The sequence below is a fragment of the Mustela putorius genome, unplaced genomic scaffold (genome assembly GCF_011764305.1).
Source record: "Mustela putorius furo isolate JIRA1106 unplaced genomic scaffold, ASM1176430v1.1 tig00003896_pilon_pilon_pilon, whole genome shotgun sequence".
Classification (NCBI taxonomy): domain Eukaryota; kingdom Metazoa; phylum Chordata; class Mammalia; order Carnivora; family Mustelidae; genus Mustela; species Mustela putorius.
This window is the reverse complement of record NW_025422045.1, coordinates 9,851,474-9,872,846: the sequence shown is the minus strand read 5'-3', so window position 1 is coordinate 9,872,846 and position 21,373 is coordinate 9,851,474. Positions and strand designations below refer to the sequence as shown.

Here is a 21,373-nt window from a genome sequence, read left to right as displayed (position 1 = left end):
AATGATGACTTATTTGGATGCTGAGGATAATAACATCAATCAGCAGAGATGGGGAAATGGGTAATGGAGGAAAAGAAATGACAGCAAAACTTAATAACTGGTATTTCTAGATCGTTCGAGAGAGAACAAATAAACGTGCTTCGGAACACCAGAAACCAAGAGGCCTGCCGGCGGGCTCACCTGTGGGCATGGGTTCACTCGGGGGGTCTCCCAAGGCCTTGTCATCACTGTCATTCTCACATAGGGCAGCCGTTCTTCCTTTCCATTCATTTTTAGGCAGGAGTTCCACAACTACCACATCTCCATGAATCGAGCGATTTCGAGCCTTCATCCCGTGGACAAGGATGTCACTGACTAAACCTGTGTTTGGGCAGGCACACAGAGACCTCATAAAGCTGTGGGGCCTGCCACATGCAACACACTGGCCCTGCGGAGAAAAGCTTCCTCCTTCAAAGGGGAGGCCAAACTTTGTCCCACAGGTTAGGAATGAAGAAACACAGCCAACACGTCCTCTTACACCACGTGCTTTTAGAAGGGCTTCCTCTGCCCATCTCTATGGCAAGTGACCATTCCCTGCACAAGCCTATGGAAGCCCACGCTGGAATTTTGTCAGGCCTACAGGGGCCATGCAGCCAGGGAGTGGCGAGCAGCCCAATGAACCACAGGCCCCGCCTGACTCCTGAGCAGCAGCCAGCGGGAGAAGTTCTCTTTCCCCTCCCATCCAGCCACATCCCCTTGACTTTCAGGGTGTTTGTACCCTGCCATTGAAGACCAGGACCTATGCGCTATTATGATACAGCTCATTTACACATTTTCATTTTCATCACTTTTAAGATTATTCCAGTTAGGCCGCACTGGGCAGTGTCTTGAAATCCCAGTGACGGGGCCCCTGAGTGGCTCAGTGGGTTAATGCCTCTGCCTTCGGCTCAGGTCATGATCCCAGGGTCCTGGGATCAAGCCCCACATCAGGCTCTCTGCTCAGCAGGGAGCCTGCTTCCTCCTCTCTCTCTGCCTGCCTCTCTGCCTACTTGTGAGCTCTTTCTGTCAAGTAAATAAATTAAAAAAAAAAAAAAAATGAAATCCCAGTGACAATGCCTCTAAGGCACATCCAGTGTCCGCCCGCTCGCCAGGTGTGAGAACTCGGGTGAGCTACTTTGTTTCTCTTTATTACACTTTCCTCCCAGTAACCTTGTGGATCCTCAGGAAGAAAAGGGGCCAGACAATGATGGTATCTACTTTCAATGCTTAGAACTGTGCCTGATGTAAAGTGGGTACTCAATAAAATTTAGCTCTTCTCATTTTTACAAATTGATTGCAATAAAATCAGAAACTATGGATAAAACAGGAGGGGGGAGTAGGGGTAATCTGACCGGCATTTTTGATGCGACAGTTTCAGCTTCATTTTCTTCACTGTGTGATACCAGAATAGAGATGAAGTACGGAAATTTAAGTAAGGCTTATACTGAACCTGAATCTTTACAGCTGGCTCCTTGAAGTCGAACGAAAGCTTCTATTTGTGCCCTGTGTTTGTTGACATTCAGGACTCCCTAAAATCATAATAAAAATCAATTGAAAAATTTTTTTTCTGCCCACTTTGCCTCCAAAGGTACAGTTTGCAAAAAGTGTGTGAAAATATCCCCAAAATATTCTTTTAAGGTCTGGGATCCCTTCCTTTAGGAGAAATATTCATCAGTAACGTTTCTTTTCTCCAGAGAACATACCATCATTTTGAAGTATTCTTGGCTACACCAGGTGTTGAAAGTGCCAGGATCTATCTTACCTAAGTGACGAGTGGTCTTTAAAAAATTTTCTTCCTCAAACATCCTCCCTGGAATGCCGTAAACTTTACTAGCCAGATAGAAGCATTAGCTGCTCTAGACACGCTCATTTAAAATACCCACCTAGGGACGCCTAGGTGGCTTAGGCGGTTAATCGTCTGACTTCCGATTTCCTGCTGGGCGTGGAGCCTGCTTACAATTCTCTTTCACCCTCTCCCTCTGCCTGCCCCTGCTCCACCCCCACGCTCTCTTAAAAAAAAAAAATAATAATAATAATTAAAATGCCCATGCTTTAGAGAGGGACTTCAGCGTGTTCTCAAACTTTGGACTATGTAAAAACTGAGCTGCTTGTCCAAAATATCAGATTCACAATGTAACAGTTCTGTATCTTGATAGTGGTGGCAGTTAACACAAATCTGCTGATGTAATCGAACTGCGCACGCACACATGTCAAACTGTCGAAATCTGAATAGTAATTTTACCTGATAACTTCTCAAGATAGCTTGACAGCTTCCAGGTTCAGGGTTCTGGGTCCTGGAGGACCACAAAAGACTCCCTGAAAGGGGCAGGAGAATTGCAAAGGAGCGAAGAAGCCAAACTTCACCATTTTGTCAGATCTCCATACCTTGATTCAAAAACATCTCTTTCCAGAGACGTGGAGGCATTTATTAGGGTAATTGTGTGACGCTCAATATCCAACCTGATTAAGATGAGAGAGTAGCACCAGACCAGACAGCATGGTGTCCACAGGAAGAACGACTCCCGATCATCTTAGGACATGGACAGCCCTGGCTTATTCGTGCCCATCTCGTTTATGGCCTTTGAAATTAAAGGCCCGTGACAGGCCAGTAAAGCAGAGAAGAAAACATGCTGGCCAGGCCAACGCCCTCGCTTTGTGACGCCCCTCACCTGGATGTAGCGTCCCGATTTAATGCCAGCTTCTAACACTTCCAGGGGAAGATGTTCTGTGTACTCCTTCCCGTGGCTCTCCTGACTCTCATTCTCCCTTTCCCGTCGAGACTGAAGGATAGAGTCACAGAGCTCGTGGGCGGCCTTTAAGTCGGGCCAAAAATTGTCCAGGTAATTCTGCATTTAATAAAGCACAAGAGGGGGATGCCTGGGTGGCTCAGTTGGTTAAGCAGCTGCCTTCGGCTCAGGTCATGATCCCAGCGTCCTGGGATCGAGTCCCACATCGGGCTCCTTGCTTCGCAGGGTGCCTGCTTCTCCCTCTGACTCTGCCTGCCATGCTGCCTGTGCTCGCTCTTGCTCTCTCTCTCTCTCTCTGACAAATAAATAAATAAAATCTTAAAAAAAAAAATAAAATAAATAAAGCACAAGAGGAGCATGGTCAGAAGATAATGGTGCTGCCCGCTGGCAGGCACAGAAAGTCTTGCACAGGGAACTGAGGGTGTAAGGGCTAGAGGGGGTGTTCAGTGAGCACTGCCTCCCCGAGCCTCACATTCCTGGAGCTTTCTACCCCCTCACTAATCCCGGAAGTGGGCCAAATTACCCCAGTGAGGACCTTCCTACTATGGAATGCTTACTTTGCTCTTCTGAATCTCCTCCCCCCGCCCCCAGCACGCAAGCACGCATGGCTGTTCTTCCTTTCTTCCCATGCGTCTCACTGCTGCAGACAATGGCCTGCAATGAGAGGACAGCTCTTCTGTGCGCATTCTCCTCCTGTTTTTTTATTTTTTTCATCTTGAAATGTCTGAATTTCTAAGAAACTTAAATAAGCAAGTAAAAATAGAAAGGAGGGAAGTGTCTGTGGAAATGTCTCCCCCACCCCGCCCTGCCCCAGCCCACTGGCTATGTCAAATAAGCAGAGAGGGGCAAAGTAAAGACTTTCTATTCTTCTCAGGCCTTCTAAGCTCCCAGAGTCTTGGTGACTGTCGACAGATGTGATAACATTCCTCGGGTAGTAGTTGCTATTAGTTGTGATGACCTGGTATGAAATGTATCTTTGAAACAAGCAGCCAGGGTCCCCTCCACGCAGACTTTCTGAGTGTTACTGCACCTCTTGGTGTAATGTCTGTAAGAGAGACCCTTGATCAAACACCCAGCACCACCCACAAGAGTATGGTGTGTTGAGGCCAGCTGTGCTATGTCTGGAGTACACTCCCCCAAATGGCTGGCTCTCACTAAATAACATCAGTTTTACGGGTGTTTTTTAACTCAACTTTAAGGCAGAGTCTTCTAAGGTAGAGTCTAGCACACTCTCTTTCCCCAAATTGGGAAGAAAACACATTATAGGGGTGCCGGGGTGGCTCAATCTGCAAGTGTCTGCCTTCAGCTCAGGTCATGATCCCAGGGTCCTGAGATCGAGTCCTGCATTAGGCATCTTGCTCAGAGGGGAGCCTGCTTCTCCCTCTTCCTGCCTCTGATCATGATCTGTCTCATGATCTGTCTCTCTCTCTCTCTCAAATAAATAAGTAAAATCCTAAAAAAAAAAAAAATAAGAAAACACATTATTCTTCTTGTCAACACTGGCATTTCTCCCACTGACTGCAGGGTACTATTCAAATCACTTCCTTTCTTTCCCAAGTCTTTTGAGAAGTAGTATCTGTGCTAAGTCAGTACCCTGATTCCATGGTCGCTTACCACCATCAAACCTTTGCCACTTAAACCACCTCTCTAAGGATTTATCATCTTCACTCTTCCCAGCTCACTTCAAGTCCCCATAGGAAATTCTAGCTTTCCTTCTCATCTGAACCCCACAAGTATCTCTTTTTTTCCTGTCATCATTTGCCTCTATGAAGCCTTTGGTCACACAGTTTGCTTAGGAGATGCTAGACCCAAGAAAATGGTACTCTCGGACTGAACTACAAAGAAAAGTAATTTTAACAAAAAGTAGAAAAATGTAATTTTAGTCAACTGTCCTCTGCAGGAACAAGACATGATGTATTGCAACAGAAAAAACAAGTGACACTGCCATTAATATCCAGCGCCCCCGGAATTCTCTGGCATGCCAGAACGCTTTTTTATAGCAGGGCCAAGAAAATTCTATTGGCAAATCTTTAACAGTACATGCACCTGGGAACTCTTATAGAATCTACAATTCAAAATCCAACTTGACTTTCTCTAAACTGACAGGAGTAATGGAGGGCCTCATTCGAGGTTCTGAATCAAAAACCGATACCAACAACAGGAACTTGATGCCTACTGGGCAGACACATGAGACCAGTAACCTAATGGGAGATTAAGAGCCATCCCACTTTCCCAAAGGGTCCCTCCAAACCAGGAGAACTGTGTTGCTCATATAACCCAAGAAATAGTCACCAATAACGCTACTTCTGTCTATGATCTGGGTACCAAGCTGATATGACAGCTTTGCTAACCCCTTCCTCTATCTCTACTAACCCCAATGCATAGTCCTAAGTGGAGAAGAGCAAGAAACAGCAGAAAAACAAGGCTGGCCTATACAACTATGTGGCATGGGTACTCAGAAAAACAGAGCAGGGTGGGTAAGGGAGTTAAGAGTGCTGGGGTTCTAATCCTAGCTCCACCACTCGGTACCTGTGTGATTTTGTGCGAGCTGCTTAGCCTTTCTGTGCTTCAGTTTCCTCATCAATTAAATATGGACAGTAACATCTAACTCACGGGGCTGTTGCAAGAATTAAATGAAATACACTTAGAACGGTGCCTGGCATAGATGAATGCTGGCTATTACTATTAGGTGGAACCATGTAAAACTGCCATTTTGTACGTCAAGAACAAGAGACTCCTGGAAATTTTGTAATCATCGTTCCTAATACTGTTATTACCTAATACTGTTACTACCATAACTACGCACGAGTTCACGGTCAACAGGGGGCTTTCGGGGCTGTTGTCTTAGATGCCGTGGATCCTACAGTCACAGGGAGTCTGCCTAAATTTGCTGACTTCAAGATCACTTACTTGGAGAGAAACAAAGACAGGAACTCCTTGGCCGCAGTCTTCCTTCATTCTTTAATTCCCCTTTTCAGTATTGCCACCGGGATCGAGAGCATGATGGGTACCACTGAGCACACGAACACACACAGACGCACTTAGGGACACAACAAATGGAAGTACCTTGAAGGAAATCACAAACACTCCTTCTGTTTCACTTCCGTACTGCTGGACTGCCTCTTCGTCTTCTGTCACCATGACGATGGGCATCTTATCCTGGCAGTGGTGATAGTACCACACAGCGGCGCGATATATGCTCCTGGAAAAGCAAAGAGCACGTAAGCCCACCCAGGACAAGCTGCTGATCAAAGCTTCACACCTGGCTTTTACCCTGCTCCCCTTCAGCATATGCAGACAACCATTTGTTCATTCAACAACTAATTCCCAAGCACCCATTACACACACACCCTGGGGTGGGCACCCTGGGGATACAATGATGAATCAGAGAGCACCTGACATCTCTTCTTCCTGAAGACATTCGACCGCCACAGCAGCCTCCTTCATTTCTTGATACGGCCTAGAAACCATGTGGCTCTGCCATCTTTTCATACCACTGAGCTGGCATACCGTGACACATGGCCCCACACGGGTGACAAGCTGTACTATGTGAGGTTTAAAAGATCAAGAAACAAGTCTGGCTAAAAGCAAAATGAGGCTGCAAAGAGCTGAAGACCATAATCTAGTAAGGTCTGCCATGGAATCACAGGAAATGTCTGAAAATCTTCCTGACAAGAACCGGAATTGGAAAATACAGCCTAGGCCTGAAGATGTATGGATTTGAGACAGGATTAGGTTTCTGATGATGTGTATAAACTCGGATGGCCAGTTTCCGTAAGCATTTGTTACCCTTTCTGCAAAGTAAGATGCCAGGTAAGGTTCCTATAGTTTTAGGTCAAAAAAAATTTCAGCCAGGATGCCTGGGTGGCTCAGCTGGTTGAACATCTGCCTTTGGCTCAAGTCAGGATCCTGGGATCCAGTCCCACATGGGAGCCTGCTTCTCCCTCTGCCTGCCGTTCCCCCTGCTTGTGCACTCTCTCTGACAATAAAATAAAATCTTATAAAAAAAATTCAACTAATGTATACTATACAAGCCTGTGTAGTTAGTAGTTAGGAAGCACGATCATTCTCAGTACCCACATGTGACCTAATCTAGAGAACGATTTGTTATCCCTTTCTGGTACCGAGCCCTATGGGAACTTAGGACTATAATTAAGGACTCTGTACGCATCAGTGCTTATTTCACTTTAGAGAGTTTAAATATTTAATGGCTAGACAGATAAAGAATTACAAAGAAAAAGACAATTTAAATGTTTTGTATAGATAAGACAGTTGAGAGCTTAAGATCTCCAGGGCTCTCTGCAGAAGAGTGTGGCAGAGGCTCTAGGTGCCCAGCCCTATGCGCCAGGCCCATTTCGGACTTCAGCTGGAGCAGGGCGGCACTGCCATCCTACCCCCGGCCCACTGAGTGGAGTCAACTCCCCTGCAGAAAGACCCTCAGCTGAAGGCGGAAGTCTCTTTACCACCTTCGCCTCTTCCCTTCTAGACGCCTTCTGAGGCACATACTCTGCAGCTTCTCAGAAGTTCCCAGTAGGACTGAGCCTCAATTTCCCACATCCTTAATAACTGCTTTCCCTCCTTCTGTCTCAGGCCCTGCACTTCCTCACTCATTTCAGGGAACTGCCCCCTACATCGACAACCCACACCCAACTCCTTGCTTCAGGCTCTGCTTATAGATGGTTCGAAACAGTGACACTGTACTTTCTAAAACAGCTTTACCAGAATTAACCTATCAGTTTGTTTAACAAGACTGGTTGGGATATTAGAGCAACCTATAACAGAAAAACCGAGATGATCTTGGCTTCAAAGTGGACCTCTTCCCCCCCTTATACACATACGCACACACACAAATACACAAGCATTAAAGTTATAAAAGCCAGCTGTTAAGATCTAGGACAAACTCACTCTGAGTATCTGTGGCTCCCTTATGACAATTTCTAAAACACGTATGTATTCAAACGATAGATCTAAAATAGTGACACAGTCAGCAGTTCAGTATCACTCAGAGTTCTAGAGTAACTGCTGGTTTAGAGAGCCACGCAAACTCACAGCCATACCTGGTCTGCCACTTCTCCATGGATTCTCCTCTCTCTCGAGGGTGATAGCAGTGCTGCTGGAACTCATTAGCAAAGAGAACGCAGTCATGACGCGCATCCTTCAAAAGATGTCGCAATTTGTTATACTGTCTGGGACACAGAGAAAAAGAAATCTGAGATAGCAGGCAATCATCTATTGCCAGCTCGTGCTAAGGATCAAAGATGAGGCATTTTAGGACAAAAGACTGAGTATTTAAAACCCAAGAAACACTTATTTTATATTGGCCTTAGTGCACGTAGTACTACTGGGCTGCTGTTTCTCGGTTCTGCCTGCTAGAATGTGCTCAGGCAGGACTGCATTAATTAGCTTATGGATCAATCATCCCCGTCCTTTCCTTTGTAGACTTTTGGCCATTTATTATGGAATTATATGACCCTGCCCCACACACCCCCTCTTCAAAGGCTCGTGCGGGACCAGAGGCTAGCAGGGTTTAGTGCTTTATTTCTGTACCTCACTTTGTTCTAAAAATGGCATTAGGCGCAAGTACATTTTACTTTTTGCTGGCAGCCTGGAAAAGGACATGTGAAGGAAATAAATTTGGGGGTTTATCTGTGAATTCTATTTAGGCAGCCCCCTCACTCACACGAATAAGGTCTGGCTTCATCTGTCAGATAAAGAATAACCTTTAGGTTTCTCCCATCAGGAGATCCTTCCAGTAATGCTAGCCAAAGTCTCACATCAAATATGCCGCTGCATGTGGGTCAGTTTCCAAGATGATGCTTTGCTTTGTTTTTATTTTAAGAAGGTGCTTTTCAGGGGCACCTGGGTGGCTCAGTGGGTTAAGCCTCTGCCTTCCGCCCAGGTCATGATCTCAGGGTCCTGGGATCAGCCCTGCATCTGGGATCCAGCCCTGCATCAAGCCCTGCATGTGCTCTCTGCTCACCGGGGAGCCTGCTCCCCACCCCCCAACTCTGCCTGCTGCTCTCTCTACTTGTGATCTCTCTCCCTCTGTCAGGGAGAGAGATCTTAAAAAAAAAAAAAAAAGGGTGCCTTTCAATCTTGCCGTTTGCAATGACATGGATGGAACTAGAGGTTATTATGCTGAGCGAAATAAGTCAATCAGAGAAAGACAATCATATGATCTCTCTGATATGAGGAATCTGAGAGGCAGGGCAGGGGGTTGTCGGGGGTAGGGAAGGAAAAAATGAAACAAGATGGGATCGGGAGGGAGACAAACCAAACTGTAAGAGACTCTTAATCTCACAAAGCAAACTGAGGTTTGGGGGGGCAGATAGGGATAGGGTGGCTGGGTGATGGACACTGGCGAAGGCATGTGCTATGGTGAGTGCTGTGAAGTGTGTAAGCCTGATGATTCACAGACATGTACCCCTGGCGCTAATAATACATTATATGTTAATAAAAAAAAATAATTTTTTAAAAGTGCCTTTCAATAGTCTAGGTAATATGGAATACAGAAATGTTCACTTATCTTAAAGGAGGCCTATTGTTTATTTAAAAATGGACTGATATTAAACCAGACATTAAATTAACATATAAATTATCCAAGGCAGATGATTGGCATTTAACATGTGTTTTAATATAACAAAATTTGTGCCCTTCCATTCCCACCTCCAGCCCACTGCTGTGGATTTAAAAAAGAAAAAAAAAAAAAAAAAAAAAGCCTTCTCATTAAAGCGAAGGCAGAACTCTCCAACTTCTCTTCTTTAAATAAATGCTAATCACCAATATCTGTGTCATTTCAGCACTTAATTAGAAAACAAGAAACACTGATTTTATTTTCTTAGTAATTCTAATTTTGAGCTATTTTAAAAAGAATCACCAAGTAAAAGCACTTCTACAATTTCATAACAAACAAAAGGATTTAGTTTCAGGTCTGTGAATGGCAGCTTTCCTTAACAGCATCCTACGTGTACAAACAAAAGCTGCCCCGCCCCCCAACTCAGAAATGCTTTGGACACGTAACTGGTAATTTTCCTACCTTCCCAAAGATATATTTAAAGTCAGTTTTAAAACCTCTAGAGAGGCGCCCTGGTGGCTCAGTTGGTTAAGTGTCTGCCCTCGTCTCAGGTCATGATCCCAGGGTGCCGGGATCCAGTCCCACATTGGGTTCCTGGCTCAGTGGGAAGACTGCTTCTCCCTCTGCCTGCTGCTCCCCCTGCCTGTGCTCTCCCCCACCCCCGACAAATAAATAAAATCTTTGAAAAAAAAAAAAATAACGAAACTTCGTAGCATATGCATAGAAGAGCCTATACCACCCTGTTCACAGCGAACCGTCCCTGCACAATGGTAAGGGGAAGGCTTCCACTTTCTGCTTTACACATTTCTGGAATGCATGAATTTTAAATGAGCCTTATTTCTTAAGCAAGATTTTAGAAAAGACTTTATAAGCAACTGTAATTATTTCAGAGAAAATGCTGAAAAAATATTGCCTATTTTTCCTGATCTTATCCTCCATGTTTTTTGCTACCTTTATCGACCATAACATTTTCTAGACCCCTAAAAAACCACCTGAACTTAGTGCATTTGTTTGCTAATTTTCTTCTATATTAAGCATCCTTCATTTGGCAAATGTTTGCTATGTTCCTTATTTTTTTTTAAGATTTTATTTATTTATTTGACAGAGATCACAAGTAGGCAGAGAGGCAGAAGGCGGGGGGGGGGGCGGGTGGGCACACGGGAGCAGGCTCCCTGCTGAGCATAGACCTCAATGCAGGGCTCCATCCCAGGACCCTGAGACCATGACCTGAGACAAAGGCAGAGGCTTAACCCTCTGAGCCACCCAGGGGCCCCTGCTGCATTGCTTCTATGTGCCAGGTCTTGTGCGCCACTGAATGCCCTCAGGGGACTCCATCTAGGCATCTCCTTCCTGTCCTTTATCCACAGCACCCTGCTCACAGTGAACATGACAGAATCACACATTCCTCAAAAAAATTAAAACAAGGGGCGCCTGGGTGGCTCAGTGGGTTAAGCGTCTGCCTTTGGCTCAGATCTGGGATTGAGTCCTGCATTGGGTCTCTGCTCAGTGGGGAGCCTGCTTCCTCCTCTCTCTCTCTCTGCCTCTCTGCCTACTTGTGATCTCTGTCAAGTAAATAAATAAAATCTTAAAAAAAAAATTAAAACAAGAACTACTGCATGACCCAGCAACCGCACTTCTGAGCATATACCCCAAAAAACTGAAGACAGGGTCTCAAGGAGATATCCTTATTCCATTGTTCATGGCAGCATCTTCACAACAGCCTAGAGTCACCAAGAAGGCAACCTAAAGGTCCAATGACAGACGGATGGATAAACAAAATGCGGGGTATACATACAAGGGACTATTATTCAATCTTTTAAAAAAGGAGGTTCTGACACATGCTACAACATGGATAAACCTTGGGGCACCTGGGTGGCTCCGTTGGTTAAGTGTCTGCCTTCAGCTCAGGTCGTGATCCCAGGGTCCTGGGATGGAGCTCTGTGTTGGGAAATCCCTGCTCAGCAGGGAGTCTGGTTGTCCTTCTGCCCCTCACCCCACTGGTGTTTTTATGCTCTCCCAATCTCTCTCTCTCTCTCTCTGAAATAAAATCTTAAAAAAGAATGGATAAATGTTGAAGACATTCTGCTAAGTGAAATAAGCCAGACACAAAAGGGCAAACACTGTATAATTCCATTTAGATGAGGTACTTAGTCAAATTCAAGAGACAGAAAGTAGAATGGCTGCTGCCAGGGGCTTAGAGGAAGGGGACGTGGGTGTTAATGTTTACCAGGTGGAGAGCTTCAGTTTACGGAGATGGAGTAAAGTTCTGGAAAGGATGGTGGTGATGGTTGTATGAATGTGAATGTACTCACTGCCACTGAGCTATTCGCTGAAAAATTGTTAGAATAGTGAAGCTGACACTAATTCACTACAATTTTAAGAAACAGCTAGACTAAGTGGCAAAACAAAGTTAAAAAAAAAAAAAACCACAAAAAAACCCCCAAAAGAGCCACCACTCATTTCAGTGGGAGAAGTGGCATGAAGGGGAAGGGTGCAGGGTGCAGAGAACACAGGAGGGCTGGGGAAGGCCTCTGGGAAGAGGGGACACCTGAGAGAAGGACCATCGAGAGCCAGTGAGGCAAAGCACCCAAGGGAGCAGAGGGAGGCACAAAGTTCAGGAGAGCAGACAGTGTGATTCACATGCCCGAGAAATGTTTCCCAAATGCGTAAGTGAACTCACAACTCCTTGTGACAACAGGGACCCAAATATAAGATAGCAGTGTGTCAGGACCCACCCTGCCATTTTCAGAACCCTGGGACTGCTCTTCCAAGCTCTGCACACATCCCCGGATTTGTCTAGACACCTGCCCTCAGCACCCCGGGATTCTCCAGCCCTGTCCTCCCCCAGGGACCGATGTTCCGTAAGCCAGACCCTGGGTGTTTGCCACCAAATTAGAGGAACAACACAGCAAAACATGGAACTTAGCAAAAAGGATGTTCTCAATTTAAAGTTTTGCTCCCATATATTTTCCTTGGACTCGTCCTGCTTCCATTTGTCAGCTACCTATCAGCCGGATAAGACGAATGAACAAATGGCACAAGAATATTAATGGGGAAAGCAGGAAAGAGTGAATCACTCTGAGTGTGACAGTTGGGTTTCCTTGCAGGCATGTGGGCTTACGGTTGTAATTTAATAGGGCATGCATACAATATAGTCATATTTTTTGCCGGTCAGGGCTGGTGGTGCGTACGATGGGGTTAGATGTATGAGTATGCCGCCCGGAGCTGGCAAAGAACATCATGGTGACTTCAACAAGTTTGGCCTGGATGACAGGAGAACAGAGGTTTCAGAGAGTCAAGTACAACAAAACGATCTAAAATTTTAAAAGGCCCAGTCTTACAGAAGAATCCTAGTTTCCCTGGACTGGCTTAAGCATTCCCCAGATCTCTATTATTTAAAGAGTTCAAACAATTTCTTAGTGGCAAGGCTATGCTTACTTTCCTTAGACTGATTTTTGTACTATTTTCACTCAATGGTGAGCTTATCTACCTTGGCCTGCTGACTGTATGCTCTGCGGATGAAAGGTGGGCTTCTCCCAACCAGTCGGCAGATGCACAATACTGTGTTCCTTCCATCATTTTTTGCAGAACCCTGCTAGGTTGTCTTTGGTAGACTTATTTTCAGAGGTCCTTCAGTTTTCCACAAGAATTTTAGAAGTTTGTGTTTTCCTTTATAATAGGTGTATTCGTTTTTTTGTTTTGTTTTGTTTTTGAAGTAAGCTCTACACCCAGTGTGGGGCTTGAACTCATGACCTGGAGATCAAGAGGCACATGCTCTACTCACAGAGCCAGTCAGTTGCCCCTGGGTGGTACTCTTAAACATTCTCGATGGAGTATACTTTGGACCATCTGAATGCCGTTTAGCTGTACAGCCATTTGGAAGCCTCAAAGACAACCTCAAACTCATGACCTCTAGCTCCACCCCTCTAGACCTCCTCTAGTGCTTTCTCTATCCAGTTATGCAAACCTGAAACCTTAGTGTTAGCCTTGACACCACCTTCCCCCTCTCCTTACCTATCTAACGCCACTACTAAGTTTTATAGGTTTTATTTAAGTAACAGCTTAACTGAGATATAGTTCATATACCATAAAATTACCCTTGTAAAACCTAACAATCAATAGCTTTTTGAGTGGGCAGAGTGATGCAACCATCACCACAAAGTCCAAACATTTTATCACCCCGAAAGAGAAACTTAGATCCATCAAGCACTCATTCCCCATTCCCCTGGCAATCACTAGTCTATTTTCTGTCTCTTGGATTTACCTATTCCAGGCATTTCTTTTTTTTTTTTTTTTTAAGATTTTATTTATTTATTTATTTGACAGAGAGAGAGAGAGAGAGCGCACACAAGTAAGCAGAAGGGCAGGCAGGGGTTGGGGGGAAGGAAGCAGGTTCCCTGCTGAGCAGGGAGCCTGATGTGGGGCTCGATCCCAGGACCCTGAGATCATGATCTGAGCTGAAGGCAGAGGCTTAACCCACTGAGCCACACGGGCACCCCGGCATTTCATTTTTTAAAAGATTTTATTATTTGAGAAAGAGAGAGAGAGAACACAAGCTAGTGGAATGGTAGGCAGAGGCAGAAGCGGGCTCCCCGCTGGCTGAGCAAGGAGTCTGACGCAGGGCTGGATGGCAGGACCTGGGGACCATGACCTGAGTGGAAGGCAGATAATTAACCGACTGAGCCACCCAGGTGCCCCTCCAGGCATTTCATATAGATGGATTCATACAAAAATGACTTTTTTTGTGTGGCTGGTTTCTTTCACTTGGCCTATTTTCATGTTACAGCACATGTCAATACTTCCATTCCTTTTATGGCTAACAATATCCCATTGTATGGATAAGCACATTTTGTGTAACCATTATTAGGTGATGGACACTTGGTTCCGTTGCCCTTTGGGGGGCTATTAGAAATACAGTTGGTAGAACATTCCTGGACAAATTCTGCATGGATATGTTTTCAGTTCTCTGGGTTAAAGACTAAGGAAGTTCTACGGACCTTTACCTACTAAGATGCTGTTGAAAGTATCTATTTCTTTCCATCTCTAAGCTACCAACTCCTCTCATGTGAACTAAAGGAACAGCCTCTTCTCCACAGCCTGGTTGTCTTTTCAAAATAGGCATCTGATTGTATATATTACCATACCCAGCTTACAACTGTGCACCAACATCCCTGAGACCCCTCATCCATGCCAGGGCTTTTTTCAGTTCCTTGAATGGAGCAAATCTCTCTCTCCACCACCCTGCACAGCAGCCGACCTCCCCTGCAAAGCTTTTCTCCTTTCTCTGCCTGGTTTACTCTTACCCACCCTGGAGAGCCCAACGTAGGTCTCTCCCTTGGGAAAGCTTTTCCTCACCTCCCTGATGAACAGGGGTTCTCCTGAAAGCAAGCCTCTATCCCTTGGGGCCTGTGGCACCGTGACAGCTCTCCATAGCTCACCATCTGTTTGTGTGATTATCTGAGGACCACTGTTTCCCCCCCAACACTGTGTCTCCTTCTGTTCAGTGCGACAGCCTCGGAGTGAGCACGCACCGTCTCTCAGCACATGTTCGTTGAATAAACAGACGAACACCTGCATACAGGAATGAACGCAACGGACAAGATGGCCTCCCAGAGGCATCAAGCGATCCCTCATGGAAGGAGAACAGGTGATTATCCCGAGCAATCAAAAAAGTGACTTCTTTCGTAATGTCTTCTGGAATATACTTAGAAAAATGGGCATTTTCTGCATTGACAGTATCAAAATCAAAATACAAAATCATATTAAGTACAGAACCAGTTAGGAGGCTATGCCTTTTTTTTTTTTTTTTTTTTTTCTTGATTTATCTGACAGAGATCACAAGTAGGCAGAGAGGCAGGCAGAGAGAGAGGAGGAAGCAGGCTCCCTGCAGTGCAGAGAGCCCGATGTGGGGGCTCGATCCCAGGACCCTGGGATCATGACCTGAGCCTAAGGCAGAGGCTTAACCCACTGAGCCACCCAGGTGCCCCTGGAGGCTATGTCTTTTTAATGAGAAACTCAACTCTGGTGATTTCATTTCAGTAGAACAATGTCATCTGTCATGTTAAATTTACGTTCATTTGCAGTCTTCTTATTTTGTAAGCTTTGCTTATTTAATTTGAAGGTCTGATTTGGGTTTAGGGTTGCAGGAAGTACTTAAGCCTGAGGATTTTACAACCAGATTTATGTTAAAACACATTTAAGTAACAACAGAGCAAATTAAGACTGGTTGTTCAGGGGAAAAAAAAAGTTGATAAAAAGTCTTAGAAACAAGGACTGAGTAACACTGATCTGTTGGATGGGGAGTTAGATCACTTGACTTCTTTGATCTTCTCCAACCGTAATATTCCCTAATTCTAATCTTATGTTACATACTGAGAAACAGAGGCGTGAACTGCTAAATCTAACAAAGAAGGAATTCCGGAAGGGGGCAAAAGGAGAGAAAGCAAGTCTGCCTTACACCAGACACTAGTCCAACCAGGTTTGTTTTTTTTTTACTGACAAGACTTTTTTAAGCAAAAATGTTCCTCAAAGTATATCAAATAGAATGAATTATTTACTAGCATCTCAAAAATCTCCAAAAAAGAATGGAAAAACGTAAGAAGACATTTGCCAACATTAAATGAAACAAAACACCAGGGGGCCTCTGCTAGGCCACTAGGGTTAAACATAAAAAGTCCAACGACTTACATTTAACACTTAATGAAGTCCAAACTAATAAAGTGAATTTCCTGGGTCTTCTACATTCAAGGGCTGTGATCAATTATAAAGTCAGCTTTGGACACAGAACATTTTTTAGGGCTTTGGTAATTTTGGTCATTTAGTTCTTTGAACATGAATATAACTGCTGGCTGCTTACCAGGTAAACAACTGACCAAGCCCCAAACATGCCAATTCCTTTGCCTGCCTCTTCTTTCCCTTCATCAGTTACATTCAGTACCTCTGCATTAAAACCAATCTCTCTCTCTCTCTCTCTCTCTTTTTAAAAAAGACTTTATTGGGGCGCCTGGGTGGCTCAGTGGGTTAAGCCTCTGCCTTCAGCTCAGGTTATGATCTCAGGGTCCTGGTACCGTGCCCCACATTGGGCTCTCTGCTCAGCGGGGAGCCTGCTTCCCCTTCTCTCTCTGCCTATCTTCTGCCTACTTGTGATCTCTCTGTCAAATAAATAAATAAAATCTTTAAAAAAAAAAAGACTTTATTTATTTATTTATGTATTTGTCAGAAAGAGAGAGAGAAAGCGAGCACACAAGCAGGGGGAGCGGCAGGAAGAGGAAGGCTCCCTGCTGACCAGGGAGCCCCACATGGGACTCTACCCCAGGACCCTGGGATCATGACCTCAGCTGAAGGCAGACGCTTAACTGACTGAGCCACCCAGGCATCCCTTAAGACCAATCTCAAACCTACTTCCTTCAGAGGCCTTTGGGCTGAACCTTCACATACTGTATTCACCTCTGCACTTTGCGTAGTCCACACTAAGTCATATTGCCTACGTGAAGGGTGTGCCACCATCACCTTCTCACACCTAACCCACCAAGACAACAGCTTTGTTGAGAGGGACTGATACAGCTGACCCTTTAACCTGGGTATGACCTACAAGGATCCATTGACACACAGAATTTTTTTAGTAAATACAGTACAGCATTGTAAATATATTTTCTCCTCATTATGGTTTTGGTTTTTGTTAAAGACCTTATTTATTTGAGAGCAAGAGTGTGTAGGAGCGCACAAGCTGGGGGCAGATGGAGACGGAGAAGACGCCTGGAGGCCACGGACTTGATCTCAGGAACCTGGGACCATGACCTGAGCCAGAGACAAGTGCTCAACTGACTGAGCCACCCAGGCTTCCCTTTATTATGATTTTCTTAATAATGTTTTCCTTTCTCTAGCTTACTTTATTTCAAGAATACGGTTTACAATATATAATATACATAACGTATAAAATATATGTTAATCAACTATTTACGTTATTGGTAAGGATTCTGGTCCAAGTTTTGAGGGAACTGAAAATTATACATGGATTTTTCTCTGTCCAGTGGTCTGAGACCCTAATCCTTATGCTGTTCAAGGATCAACTGTACTCCTTTTTGTACTCCATAAGGCCTGGAACTCTGAGCTCAAAATGTGCTGACCAAATAGGAAAACTAGGGTGATATCATATTGGCCTATTTCACAACTGCTCATCCTTTGTTCTCACATTTAGTATTTTTAGAGACACGGTAAAGCGGTAGAAATCCAATAGTTTCTCATCAAGTTAACTACTTTTGAAATGTTCAGGAGAAAAGACATTTAAATTCCAATTCTTTGCTTTTGAATGTCCCAGGAATTGGTTTTTAAAACCACCCTTAATATTAAAAATATTTCAGAAAACAGAAGTTGAAAGGGCTCGGCAGAGTGCTTGCAATCCGAATGATAGCAACAAATTGATTTTAGTAGCAGAAATTGAAATACGACCCCTGGAGCAGCATTCAAACCTGGATGTGTATAAACATCTATATCTTTGTGTCTGAGCAAAATCAACTTCAAACTCATTGAAAAATATTCTATCTGAAAAATCTGCACTCTAGTTAATGCACATTTTTTGAACTGAGCCTATAATAAGGACAACTCATCATTTTCATATACAAATAAACACACTTCATCTTTTACCACCAAGTCTGAGGAAACCACAACATTTAAAAAAGAATAAACACACAGTTTCTGCTTTTTAAATAACTAGGGGTGCTAAGAGGTTGGATGTATAATTTTAATATGCTTTTCTATGCAGTCTTCACTTTCAAGTCATAAATCCTTTCCCAATGTCAAATGAAGCAAAAACAGTTTTTAGGTATTTGTTTAAAAAGTGAACAACTGTTCTTCATTTAGGTATAAGGTAAGCATTTTAAACTGATTTCAATCAGAAATCCTTTGGCAAATACAGTGAGTATGGCTGGCAGTTATTCCAGTAATGTAAAAATAAAACAAGTTACTTCTGTTTTCATTAAATAAATCACTACAAGTACAATTTGCATCCATAATAAACAGTTTAAAATTTAAAAATAAAATACTACCGGGACGCCTGGGTGGCTCAGTTGGTTAAGCAGCTGCCTTCGGCTCAGGTCATGATCCCAGGGTCCTGGGATCGAGTCCCACATCGGGCTCCTTGCTCGGCAGAGAGCCTGCTTCTCCCTCTGACTCTGCCTGCCTCTCTGTCTGCCTGTGCTCGCTCGCTCTCCCTCTGTCTCTGACAAATAAATAAAATCTTAAAAAAAAAAAAAATAAAAAAATAAAAAAATAAAAATAAAATACTACCCCCCCCCCAAAAAAAACGTGTAGGCTTCTGAAACAATATAGCTAAAAAATACATGCAAACCCAAAGCCAAGAATCTTAAATACCCATATACTGGGGACACTGCAGTTTATTGATCTACATTCAGATCTCTTGGCCAGGTGTTGAAGCAGAAATATAAAATAATGTCACTGCATTCCTCACCAGCGAAGAGAATACCAAATATTAGTTCAAAAAGTCCTTTCAGACAAAATAATGAATTCCTCCCCAACCCCTCCAACGACGGATCTTTTCTAAAGGGGAAAAGAAAAATATGCCATATAGAAATAAATATATAATGCAAAACGGATACCTGCGGCCTCTTTGATGCTGCAACGTTTGACAAGCCGTCTGCATGAAAATAATTCCCTTCAACTCTGGGAACTCAAGGATCTCCAGGTAATCTTGAACAACCTTCCAATCTGGGATCATATAATGAGTCACATCACTAGACAAGAGTTTCCCATCTAAAACATAATTCAAAATATAAGCAATTAGACAATTGTGAACCTGGCTTATCAAAATAACTTCCAGTCTTAATTACATCCTGAAGTTTTTAAAGGACACCACAAATCTACTTGGGTACAGTCCCAAAGCTCAGGTAAATTCAGCATCTGCATTTGTCTGAAGCTGTGGCTGAGTAAAAGCTCCGTGTGGTTTATGGTGTTGCCAGTGGTGCAGAAGATGGCTGATTTTTTTTTTTTTTTAAACAGGCAAATCTTCAGCACAACCTAAATATTTGTTAACTCGCTGACCTACACTCACATTCAAATGGGGTCCCGCGAAACAGACATGTTAACCACGTGTTTCTGCCTAGCAATTTCAGGCTGGTTCTGAGTCAAGCTTGGGTACACGCTCCTAAGTCCCCAGGGGCCAGAAAGCCGGAATCGACTGAAAAAGATGCTCAATGAAGGCAAGAGCAGTGGTTAGGCTTTCTACTCACGCCGCATCTCAGAGAGCTGCGTAGCCAAGGTGTACCTGAAATGTTGACTTTAACCTTAAAATGAGGACTCCAAATCCTAAGGACCCCCCAGGCTCCTCTCCCACCAGAGGGTAGAGAACCAGTCATCTTCCTCCTTCAATTGGCCACCCTTGCAACCGAGAAACCAAGTGGGGTAAGGTCTAGCGCACGGGAGCTCCAAATCCAACTTCCCCGTGACCTTCCCGTGCAACGAGGACCCAAGACAATTCACAAATTTTAGTGCAGAGGGCTCTCCACCGGCTAAAAGTCACAACGCCTGGGTTAGCAGGTCGGAACCTTAGGGGGAAGTAGTGTCAAAAGAGAAGCAGCAGGACCTCTCAGCGCCGCAGGATGGCGCCCCACCTCTCCACGTGGGGCGCGCAGCTCGACACCCCCCTCCATTTCACCACCACACCATCCTGGGGGTTGCACCAGGGGCAAGTTCCTGCGCCCCTGGGCCCGTTGGGAAGCCCCGCTCGCTCGGCCTCCACGCTGCGGGGGCGCCAGGCTCTGGGCCCTTGCATTTGAGAGGGGGGCCGTCGGGAGGGCGGGGGTGGAAACCCCCAGGAAGCAGCGCGCCGCGGCCCTCGGGGCGGTTCCGGGGGCACGGGCCTCTCGCTCCCCGCCCGCAGCCCCAACGCCAGGCCTGAGCAGATGTCTGGGCCGGCAGAGGCCCTGCGGCCTCCGCCTCGGCGCCCGCGCGACCTCGCGCTCCGCCCCCAGCAGCGCCGCGGCGTCTCCCGCCCCCGCCGCCCTCGCTCCCGCCGCCCAGGGCCGCACTCAGGGCTCCGGACCAACCCGGCCCGGCCCCGGCCCTGGCTCTGACCGTTGTGGCAGGTGGCGGGCTGCGGGCAGAGCGGGCTGTTGCAGGGCACGCTGGGCCGCAGGTAGTGCTCCCGCACGATCCGCAGCGTCCGGCCCTGGAAGGTCCTCAGGAGCAGCACCTTCTCCCGCTTCTGCAGCATGCCGGTGGCGCTCGGCGGCTCACGGCTCCGGGCCCCGAGAGGCCGGCTCCAGAGAGCGGCCGGGAGGTGGCGGGCGCAGCGCAACGCCGGCGGAAGCGAGGCCGCGGCTGCGGGCCCGCCCCCTGGGCCGGGCGGCCTGGTCTACACGGGCTCCCGGGCTCCCAGACACCCCGGCACCCCTGGCAGTCGCCAGAGCGCCCTGAGGGTTCCCAGAACCGCCCTAACGGCGGAGGCCGCGCCTGAGAGCCGAAGGCAGCAGCGGGAGGGGTGCTCCAGCCTTGCCTTCGTCTCCCCACTGCCCACCGTGGCCTGGGAGCAGGGAGGGGTGGAAACGGCCCAAACGACGTAGGGAGATAAGATGTGTGGAATCTGTGGAAGTAAAGTCTTGTGAACAAGGTACTGGTCCAACTCTGAGCAATTACTAGATTTTGCTTTTTTACCCCAAGGTCCTTATGGGCATGGGGCCTGCTGGGTAGGTAATTACTGGTGTTTTCTCTAACTCGTTCTTGCTTTCCTAAAAGAGCTAAAAGATTCAGCGAACAAGCCAGAAACCCTGCCAACCCAGCAATTTTTTTCCCTTTAAAAAGTCGTATTTATTTTTAATTTCATGCATTTTTAATCCATATAAAAATTCAAACAATGCAGATAAAAGGAAAACCAATCCACTTCCTTGAGGTTAACACTATCTGTTCAATCTCAACTCTGGCGTTTGCAGCCTCTGGCAAAGAAACTCCCTTTAAACCTAGAGACTCCGGCACGGTTTCTTACGAGATCACACACTCTTGGTTGGATACCAGCCGCTGTTCT

At 45.6% G+C, this 21,373-nt stretch overlaps 1 protein-coding gene across 4 annotated transcripts in view; it reads right to left on the bottom strand.

The window, feature by feature from the left end:
- DIS3L (DIS3 like exosome 3'-5' exoribonuclease) overlaps window positions 1-20,685 on the bottom strand; it is a 34,000-nt gene extending 13,315 nt beyond the window's left edge. The window contains exons 1-7 of one of the 4 annotated variants that reach the window (XM_004758638.3): window positions 20,428-20,684; window positions 18,954-19,107; window positions 7,823-7,951; window positions 5,832-5,967; window positions 2,688-2,864; window positions 1,469-1,547; window positions 181-360 (exon numbers count right to left, since the gene is read on the bottom strand). In XM_004758638.3, coding sequence (XP_004758695.1) covers window positions 181-360; window positions 1,469-1,547; window positions 2,688-2,864; window positions 5,832-5,967; window positions 7,823-7,951; window positions 18,954-19,107; window positions 20,428-20,566 — 994 coding nt within the window. In that variant the 5' untranslated portion in view covers window positions 20,567-20,684. Of the gene's footprint in view, window positions 1-180; window positions 951-1,468; window positions 1,548-2,687; window positions 2,865-5,831; window positions 5,968-7,822; window positions 7,952-18,953; window positions 19,108-19,936; window positions 20,301-20,427 lie in introns of those variants that run through there. The other 3 variants (XM_004758639.3, XM_013059486.2, XM_045067421.1) reach the window with 3 other exon arrangements.
- Window positions 20,686-21,373: the final 688 nt, after the last annotated feature.